The following is an 11,020-nucleotide window of genomic DNA, read 5'->3' on the forward strand; positions in this document are numbered from 1 at the left end:
CATCAGGACATGTCTAAGAATGATAATGTAAAAAGGGAAGAATATTTCATATAGTGTTGGAGAGGAGAGTACTGATTATTTATGAATTATTTTGATTGCTCTGAAATAAAATAACTATTTCTATCAGGAATAATCTTTGGATGGTTTTTAGAAATCCAAAGGGAAAATCATTAAACATTTATGCACTTTCTCAAAATCTTAATGGAGATAATTCAATGCAAGATGCAAACTCTTCTGACTAAGTACATCTCAAAACAAATATGTATAGAAAACAATGAGTTTGATTTCTATAATGTCCATATCACAGTAGGTAGAACCAACCAAAGTTATGTAACTGATCACTGAGTTTACCTATAAATGCTTTGTAGCAATTTGAATCCTGAAGTACGAACCCATTTCTAACAACAGTTAATCAAAACCCCTCGTCTTCCTCAGACCTGATGAATTGATTCAAAATATAAATTTGTGTTAAGCATAGTAAAACTAGCACAATAGAGTTGATTTATGTAACCTATTGGAGTCATGCAATACTCCCTGCTAAATATAAATTTCCTACTAACAATGAGTTTGAGCATGTCAATATTCAATGTGTAGCGGTGCATTTATATAATTATGTAGATCTGGCAATATATCCATCAGACAGTACCATACAATCTGTAGTTGATCACCACCCAAGACAATATGTCAAGTTGTTGCCATAAACTTGAAAATAATAGCAATTCTCATAATTTAGTACTGGGGCCTACAATCCTGTCATTTATTAAGACCTGCTGTTAGGAACTGGCTAATTGTTTAGGACTCGCTACTAGCTATGTTTAGGATGAATTCATTGGTCCAACTCATACAATTGTGAGCCATGTTTGTAATGAGTCTGAATTGAACAGAGAACAAAAATATTACAGTGCACTTCAACACTGACAATAGAGCATCAGGAAATTTACCCTCTTCTTTTTTCCCACTCAGAATAAATGGATATTGGTTTAATTAGGAGTCCGAACTGCCAAACAAAGGGTGGAATACAAACCTTTGCTTCTTGTTCTATTCTCCACTCATAATTTTTCAGCTGGTTTTCAAGACTTTTCTTTTCTTTCTCCAGTTGCTTTACCAGTTGTTTCAGTAGACCCTGCAAAAGTTCAGCACAATATTTAAGGATACAATAACCAGCTGCTACTTTGTGGAAAAAGAGTTCAGTAATAATTGACCACAGTGCGAACTATTTTACTCAAATTTTATTTTATTATATGGCTGTAGATAAGAGAAAATCACAGGATGTTGTCAGAATTTACAAGCAAAATATTTTAATATTTCAGTGAAAGAAAATGAATAGTTGAGCGTTAAAAGGGATATATGACATTTGGATGGGCAAATTATTTCAATGCTAAATACCCTCTTCCTATTCTATTAGATATTATGGATGAGATTTATCTTTGAATAGAGTTGTCACAACATTGTAAGTTTGAGCCATCAAGCATATGATCAGTTAATGCTGATAATGTGTCAGTCAGCAAATTACTCCATCGAGTCAACAGAAAATTGGCAGACAAGAATTTCAATGGTTCCAACTTTTCGGAATGATTTCACCATTGAGATTGAGATCAGTAAAACACAAAATTGGACTCCCATCTCCTCTGAATGATTTCAGCACAGGAACCTGAGTGCGAAGCTCTGATGTTCTCACAATTCTGCTCAGGTGGTCTGCACATGGCACCTTTGGTATTCTTTCTCAAACGTGCAATATGGTTTATTTTGTTAAAGGCAGGCTTGGGGAAAAAAAAAGATTGCTGTCTTAGAAATGTCTGAAAGATAGGCACCACTGCACACTGACTGATGTGGCACTGCTGACATTACTCTGCAGGTGGGTAAGAGGAGAGAAACACCATGGTCTTACAGGCGCCAGGTGACCCTCAATAACCACTCTCAGCAGAGAGGGGAAGTAGTTGACCAAGAAGATCACCTCCAGGATCTGCACCAGACTATCTAGCATTAGTATCACAGAAATTCGAGTGATCTTATATGGGTGGTCGACACACTTTAAAAATATCACTGCATCTTGCTTCTTCATGCTTTGTTTTGGGAATGGTGCTAGGATCCACATGGTCCAATTGCATTAGCCAGTTGGGTTATATGACATCAGATTAGCATTGTTTTCATTTGTTTAGGTTCAATAAGTGTTTGCATCTACTTCTCCACGTTAATGGTGCACAGTGTGCAAGCTACAAAGATACCAGCTCATGGTAGTGTCTGGCCTCAAACAGGCAAGCCTGTGTAGTACATGATTGAATTTCACGCTCAGCAACCGTTTCAGTTCAGATGCAAATCTTGAATTAACTAATATATAACATTCAATGGAAGCTAACTGAACAGAAGAGCCATCTGGTAAATAATTATAAAATTGCTGAAGGCTTGAAGTATACAAGTCAGAAATTAAATAATTCAAATTCAAGCATTTTTTTAACCGGCTAGGGGAAACTTGATACAACTCTGGAACAAAAGTGAGGTTTTCGTAGGGAATTTCATACTCAAAACATGTTCTGCTTGCAGGAACTATTTAAATAAGAAACATTTATTTACGGAAAGTTTAGCAAAATTTATCCTTTTGAATGGTTTTGTCATTTGCATATGTTCTCTAAATTGCTATTGATATCTTTCAAAGTAATTTATTCAGTGTGAGAATCAAAAGCTGTCTCAGTAAATACAGCATCTTATTTCTAAAACATCCAGCTTCCATCTGTTCCCTTACAGTCTTCAAACATTTACAAGAGATTCCTAAATATGTGGTTTGCTTAAAACCCTATTTGCTTAGCTCTTACCCATGAGGAACTCCCACAAAAATATAAACTAATTGAATGTTATAATCTCTTTATTGAAAATATGCACATATCCTATGTTCCTTTGGTATTTCAGACAGTAGTTTGCATTCAAGATTAAAATTTGTCATTTCCTTGCTTGACCAATTGATGAGCAATTGGCACTTTATGCTGACAGGTCTTTGCATGAGGATAATTAAACCAACTGCATTAAGCTGGACTTTCAAAGATAAAAAGTGGGAATCAGCTTTCCTCCTTACCCTCTTCTCACTCAATGGCAATAAATATTTTTATTAATTTCCGCATTTGTTTAGCATGCAGTTATCTTCAATTAAAAAAAGCATTAACTACATCTAAATGAAGGATCCAGTTACAAGGCATTCTTAGTGAAAGAAAGAATTAAAAATGCAACAAATACACACAAAAACACATAATTAATTTCAAAAAGGGAAAGAATAGTCTGGTAGAGACATGACAAACAAAAGCGGTTTGTTTACTTCTTGTCTGGTCTCCCCAGCAATGGCAATTAACTTCTCACCAAAGCAGCAGTGGCCCCTGTTAACCTCCCATTGACTTTCAGTGAGGAGACCCTCTGAACTGACCATACCCCACACCCCTGACTGACTTGGAAAGACAGGCCTCTGACTGATGAGTGACCTGAACCCCAACTGTGTAGCTCACCAACTGAATTGCCGCTACTTCCATCATTCAAGGGCTGGGAAGACTCTGCCCAGAGCTCATTGCATAGTTTAGTGCTGACTTGTCAAATGTCAGGAATTAACATAGAAAAGTGGGAAAAACAGTTGGGACAGATCCAGTGGTTGGCAAAGTTTAGAAATCTCTCAACAATTGAAAGGTGGAGAAATAAAATAGAGTCTGTTATTGTAGTATATTATTAGAAACTTTAATAGTAGGGTAAGCCGATTTCACTGCTTCAGGAGAATTGGAAAGTAATGATAGGGAATCCAAGAGCAAACCAACAGTTGCAAGAATCAATTCAATAAAACATCCAAGGAGGCCACAACACTGGTGACTATATATACTGTCCCTTTCTTTTGGGCGATTACTGCAGAGAAGGTGGTCACACTTAAATACTTCCATATTGGTTCTTTCCCCATATTCAAACTTTTTAGAAAGTGATTTAGAATGCCTTAAGGGTCGTGACCAATATCCCTTCAAATCTAGTCCCCTCTCTCACAAGGGTTCACGTTTCACTCTGTATACACAAGTATAAACTCTTCTTAGATCTCTGAAAATAACAAGCAATCTGGTGCCATGTCCTGGAGGCCGGACTAATGTCCCTTTTCACAGACATTACAATGAATATCTGGAGGTACACAGATCAGATTTTAGTGGTACAAACATGGAATAGTTACAACACAGAAGGGGCCACTCAGCCTGCTGAGCCTATGCTAGCTTTCGGTGAGAGATCCTATCCCCTCTAACCCTGTGTATTCTCTAAAGTCAAACACCTCTAACAAACAATCTGTTTTTATATTATTCGTGTACCAGTCCCCAATAATACAACAGAAAGGGCTGTTGATTTTCTCCAAAGGTATCTGGTAAAGATCTTTGAATCCTAATAGAAAAATAAAAATTGAATATGACTGGTATCACAGTAACTCAGTGATTTAATCAACTGCACAAAATAAAGTACCACAGAGACCTGACTTGAGCATTTTGATGGGTTCAAGTCAAGTCACTATAACCTTACCAGACCATAGGGCTGCTCTCTCATTAGACAAGAGATACCTGGTGGTGATTTAACCTGAGGGCCACCATACCTCAGGCAGGGGGAAGAAGTTAAGAAGGACAGTCCTTCATAGTAACCTCAGCCAGGATGGGAATTGAACCCACACTGTTGGCATCACACTGCTTTGCAAACCAACCATGCAGCCAACGGAGCTAATCCTTTGGTGGATTAGTACTATAAGTAACTACAGACTTCACTTGGTATCTCTTTCCTATGGTTGCAATCAGATGTGACCACTGTTTCTGGCAAATGTTTAATCCTTACAATTCACATTAAATTTGCCATTATTTCTTTTATTTGGATAGTTTCACGGAAACTCAACTACGACCACAATTCTACACAAATCTACTTTCACATTATTTTCCTACTCTTTCTGCAATTTTGAATGTTCACAAAGCATTTGGAGTAACTTCAAAAATCTCAGTAAAGATTCTCAAGTCGATAATGAGGCAGATGCTATTTCTGGTTAAGTCAGTGGGCAATCTGTCTGTTGGAAAATGAATGCAGATGAGTAGAGTGTGGAAAGAATAATGGATAATGATTGAATGAAGACAATCAACTTCCTAGTTCTCAAAAAATATTTTTGGCATTATTATAAGAGTAAAATATTAGTCAAGCTGGTAGTGTGATATTTAGGAGTCACTTGTTTACACTGTACACATAAATACTTCAAAATAAAAAAGGTTGAATAAATGTGGAGCTAACCATCCTGCCCTTTTTGAATGATTCAATATGGAAACTAGCTAAACTTAGGCTTATTGCAACAGAATATTCAATCAGCAACCTTAACTCTGTTGCCAAAACAAATATTACTTTTGTTGCCTAAATCATCCACTTAGCTATCCAACATCTCTTACTCCAAGAACTGTGTTGAACCGAGCAGATGACTCAGAGCTGAAGAGTTGTTTACTGCTGTAGCTGATTGGTTCTCACTAACTCAGCAGATTAGAACTGGAAACAAGTTACAGAGACACAGACATACAGAGGATAGACATGGTAGGGTGTGCTGTTATTCTCCCCAGCAGAATTCATCTAATCTCTGCAGTAAAACAAACCAATTTAAAGGTGAAGAAAACCAATTACCTGCCCTGCAGCAGTTGCTGTGAGCTGTCACTTTTGAATTGATAAATGAGAGACATTTTCCAAGTGAATCAGTCACTCTGTATATCTTACAACCGTATATAAGTTTCCGGTGAAAGACAAGTGAACACTAAGGGCCTGACTAGCCAAAGTGAGATTATCTCACCATCAGAATTGGGAAGTGAAAACAGTGAACTGACTTTCCAGTTTTTCTACCTCCACCAATAATCTGTGTGTGTGTACACAAAGCGGCACGGGGCACAGTGGTTAGCACTGCTGCCTCACAGCGCCAGAGACCCGGGTTCAGTTCCCGCCTCAGGCGACTGACTGTGTGGAGTTTGCACATTCTCCCCGTGTCTGCGTGGGTTTCCTCCGGGTGCTCCGGTTTCCTCCCACAGTTCCAAAGATGTGCAGGTCAGGTGAATTGGCCATGCTAAATTGTCCGTAGTGTTAGGTAAGGGGTAAATGTAGGGGTATGGGTGGTTTGCGCTTCGGCGGGTCGGTGTGGACTTGTTGGGCCGAAGGGCCTGTTTCCACACTGTAAAGTAATCTAATCTAATCTAATCTAATCTAAAAGCGGTAATAGTGTAATATGCCAATGGTTTTTATCCTTTTATTTGATATCGAAACTTAGAATAACTGGACTATCAACCTTGGCCTGAAAGTCAGGTAAATTGGGATAATGTGCACATACCTTTGAAAAATAAACCTTGAAAATTGGATATGACTTTGGGAATAGTAGGGCTCAATTTATGGGGTGCTACCCTAATGTGTCATGACAGGACCTATTTTTCACCTTTTCCAAATGTTGTTCCATGGTGTCAGTATTGTACATTTTCAAAGTAATACATCTAATAGCATACATTCAGAGATAAAAATCTGGTAATAGTATCAGACAGTATGGCTGATATGTAGCTTATCAACATCTACCTGCCTTGGACTCAGTAAACTTAAGACTCTTAAAGCCTGATCAATAATCAACATAAGGTAGGCATATACTATTTTTCTAAAGAGAAACTAAATGTATCAGCATAAAAATAAAACAAAAAACTGCAGATGCTGGAGATCTGAACCAAAACAGAAATCGCTGGAGAAGTACAGAAGGTCTGGCAGCATCCGTGGAGAGAAAGCAGCGTTAACATTTTACTTATGCTGAATATGGGGGATGGTGGGGTGAGTGACTAGGTATAGACAGACCCGAGAGGGAGAAACAGATCTGAAAGGGGCAGACAGACAAGGAGGTTATTGACAGTAGGCCAGAACAGAGAGAAACCGAATCATGAGAGCTAAAAGTAGGAGAGAATGGTTAGCTGCACTGTATGCAATACTTATAATGTGACTTGTTGATTAGAAAATATATAGAAGACCGCGTAATTCCTTTTAGGTTCTGTACTCAACAGCTAGATTTATCGGAGAGGTGGTTACCAGTCACTGAGGAGATACGAATGCAGTGTCTTTTAAACACTTTAACTGTACCTACATCCACCACTTCCTCTAGTAGTTCATTCCAAGTATAACCACTCTCTGTGTAAAAACGTTGCCCCTCATATCCTTTTTAAACCTTTCTCCTCTCACCATAAAAATATGCCCCTAGTTTGAACTCCCCCCTCCTTAAGGAAAGACCTTTGCTATTCACCTTATCAATGCCCCTCATGATTTACTAAACCTCTATAAAATCACCCCACAACCTCCTATGTTCCAGTGAAAAAGAACCCCATAGTTTGTCTAATACTGAGGATATCACATGCCAGCTCTTTTCTTGATCAAAAATAACGCACATTGCATCTTAGAATCATGAACCTAAAAGTTTCAGTGATCCTATATCTTTTATATTATGAAAATCTTTCCAGCAAATTCAACCTTAGAAACTTTAGAAGTATTTCCAATAAAGCACATAAGGGCTAAGTTGCCTTATTCTGTGCAATAGTGGCTCACTTGGCAGAATCTTATCGACGTCTGAGTGACGTGGGATTTGTGGCAGAATTAGACAAGAAGTCTGGTGCATCCCTCTTGACATCAGAAGCAGCACACTCTCTCTTTTATAATTTTGTCAAGGAGTGGGGCAAATGTTTCACAAGGCAGAGGTGAGTTGCCAAATAACATTGATTCTGGTATGTGAAACTCCTAATTAATGCCTCAACAGCGGCACAGTGGCACAGTGGCAGCGGCACGGTGGCTAGCACTGCTGCCTCACAGCGCCAGAGACCCGGGTTCAATTCCCACCTCAGGCAACTGTCTGTATGGAGTTTGCACATTCTCCCGTGTCTGCGTGGGTTTCCTCCGGGTGCTCCGGTTTCCTCCCACAGTCCAAAGATGTGCAGGCCAGGGGAATTGGATATACTAAATTGCCCGTAGTGTTAGGGCAAATGTAGGGGAATGGGTCTGGATGGGTTGCCCTTCAGAGTATTTGTGAACTTGTTGGCCGAAGGGCCTGTTTCCACACTGTAAGTAATCTAAATTTAAACTTGATTCGTTAGCATGCAGCTTGCTACCTTACCAAAACAAAAGCCTGTTCACTTCTGAACAAAGGTCACATAACTCTGATTTCTCTCTACAAACACTGCCAGAGATGCTAAGGTTTTCCAGCCAGTTCTGTTTTTGTTTCTGATTTCCAACATCCACAGTGCTTCCCTTTTTAAATAAAGGTTCAAAAACCTTAACATGGAAGTCAGAGTGAGTGCCTGGCAAGTTCTGCTCACAGTTGGGTATGAAGGACCTCCATGTTTCTTAGGCCTAAACAGCATTTCAGGGCATGGCCAGTTGCATATACCCCTCATCGATAGACATGGCATCATCTGACATTTATCAACCCATCATAACCACCATGGTACCTCTCCAAAACATTTGCAGGATGCTCAGCATGCAGAGATTTGCAATGCTGGGTGCACAAGCATGTATCATTGCAATGCTATTTCAAGAACGCTTTGCATACAGGGACGGCTCACCTTTGGTGCAGAATTCCTACAGTGTGGAAAGGTGACCATTCAGCCCATTGTGTCATGCACCAACCCTCTGAAGACCATTCCACCCCACCCTAGCCTATCCTCAAAACCCTGCATTTCCCATAGATAACCCACTTAACCTGCACATCCTGAGACACTAAGGAGAAACTTAGCATAGTCAATCCACTCAACCTGCATATCTTTGGACTGTGGTTGGAAACCGGAACACCAGTTTGTCTATTGTTTACAAAGTAGAAGGAAAATTCATATGCATCATGCCATTCCTAGTGAGTAGCTAGAAGCAAAGTAATGTTTTTCCCCCATTTTGTATATAATGGCCTTGAACTTAAACAGTAAACCAAAATCAGGCATCAGTAATCACAGGTATTGAAATAATATCAATGGAAACAATTGAGATGCCTTAATTGCTGCAAGTGGAAAGATACTAGTCTCAAGTCTCTTCTTCAGAAGGGGGTGGAAGTATTCTGTACAATGTGGCTGGCCTGAGAAATGATTATTCTATTCTTCTTCTGTGTATTTTTTTTTAAATGTCTAGAACCGTATTTCCCTAGCAAGCCACAAACATTTAGCAGGACACAATTAAAGAATGCTGCAGAAGCCCATGAATATTCAAACCATTGTTCACTGATTATCTTTTCCAGACAATTTGGCATGGAGTTAAATTTTATTTAGATTTCAGAATATAAATCTGTGGCCATCAGAATTGATCCACTCTTAATGTATTAGATTACTGAGACTCATGTTAATTGTTGTTCATCTATTACTTGCCAAATGAACCTGCTATTACTCTATAATCATGACTCTTATTATGTTTAAGCAAGCAAGCTTGTCATTTATTTCAATCTGACACACAAATATCCCTGTAGTATACTGGAAGATGGAAATGATGTAATTCTGACATTGGCACATCATACTAGAAGACACCAAACTGGAAAGAGGCAGGTAGAGAGAGAGGTTTTAGACACTATATCAGAGAGCATATTCAGTAAAGTACAGTTGTAAATAAAGAACATTATGGTACTGAAGGAGTTGAAAAACATTAGTTTAGAAGTTGGTTAAGGAGTCAGCAATGTCTAGGCATGTATGTGTAGACCAGACCAGAGATACAGAGATATTGAACCATGCTTGTAGAAGTATTAACCTATCTGTAAGAATAATAGGGTGGTTATGGTAGGGGATTTTAACTTTCCAAACATAGACTGGGACTGCCATAGTATTAAAAGTTTAGATGGAGAGGAATTTCTTAAGTGTGTACAAGACAATTTTCGAATTCAGTATGTGGATGTACCTACTAGAGAAGTTGCAAAACTAGACCTACTGTTGGGAAATAAGGCAGGGCAGATGACTGAGGTGTCAGTGGGGGAGCACTTTGGGGCCAGCAACCATAATTCTATTCGTTTTAAAATAGTGATGGAAAAGGATAGACCAGATCTAAAAGTTGAAGTTCTAAATTGGAGAAAGGCCAATCTTTACGGTATTAGGCAAGAACTTTCGAAAGCTGATTGGAGGCAGATGTTTACAGGTAAAGGCACGGCTGGAAAATGGGAAGCCTTCAGAAATAAGATAACAAGAATCCAGAGAAAGTATATTCCTGTCAGGGTGAAAGGGAAGGCTGGAAGGTACAGGGAATGCTGGATGACTAAAGAAATTGAGGGTTTGGTTAAGAAAACGAAGGAAGCATATGTCAGGTATAGACAGGATAGATCGAGTGAATCCTTAGAAGAGTATAAAGAAAGTAGGAGTATACTTAAGAGGGAATTCAGGAGGGCAAAACGGAGACATGAGATAGCTTTGGCAAATACAATTAAGGAGAATCCAAAGGGTTTTTACAAATATATTAAGGACAAAAGGATAACTAGGGAGAGAATAGGGCCCCTCAGAGATCAGCAAGTCAGCCTTTGTGTGGAGCCACAGAAAATGGGGGAGATACTGAATGAATATTTTGCTTCAGTATTTACTGTGGAAAAAGATATGGAAGATATAGACTGTAGGGAAATAGATGGTGACATCTTGCAAAATGTCCAGATTACAGAGGTTAAAAGTGGACAAATCTCCAGGACCTGATCAGGTGTACCCGAGAACTCTGTGGGAAGCTAGAGAAGTGATTGCTTGGCCTCTTGCTGAGATATTTGTATCATCGATAGTTAAAGGTGAGGTGCTGGAAAACTGGAGGTTGACAAACGTGGTGCCACTGTTTAAGAAGGGTGATAAAGACAAACTATAGACCAGTGAGCCTGACCTTGATGGTGGGCAAGTTGTTGGAGGGATTCCTGAGGGACAGGATGTACATGTATTTGGAAAGGCAAGGACTGATTCGGGATAGTCAACTTGGCTTTGTGCGTGGGAAATCATGTTTCACAAACTTGATTGAGGTTTTTGAAGTAACAAAGAAGATTGATGAGGGCAGAGCAGTAGAT

At 39.1% G+C, this 11,020-nt stretch overlaps 1 protein-coding gene across 2 annotated transcripts in view; it reads right to left on the bottom strand.

The window, feature by feature from the left end:
• Positions 1-11,020, bottom strand: part of ccdc169 (coiled-coil domain containing 169) — a 71,377-nt gene that overhangs the window by 18,289 nt on the left and 42,068 nt on the right. For both annotated transcript variants that reach the window (XM_043692074.1, XM_043692075.1), the window contains exon 5: positions 1,025-1,123. In XM_043692074.1, coding sequence (XP_043548009.1) covers positions 1,025-1,123 — 99 coding nt within the window. The remainder of the gene's footprint in view (positions 1-1,024; positions 1,124-11,020) is intronic.

This window comes from Chiloscyllium plagiosum, chromosome 6, assembly GCF_004010195.1.
Source record: "Chiloscyllium plagiosum isolate BGI_BamShark_2017 chromosome 6, ASM401019v2, whole genome shotgun sequence".
Taxonomy (NCBI): domain Eukaryota; kingdom Metazoa; phylum Chordata; class Chondrichthyes; order Orectolobiformes; family Hemiscylliidae; genus Chiloscyllium; species Chiloscyllium plagiosum.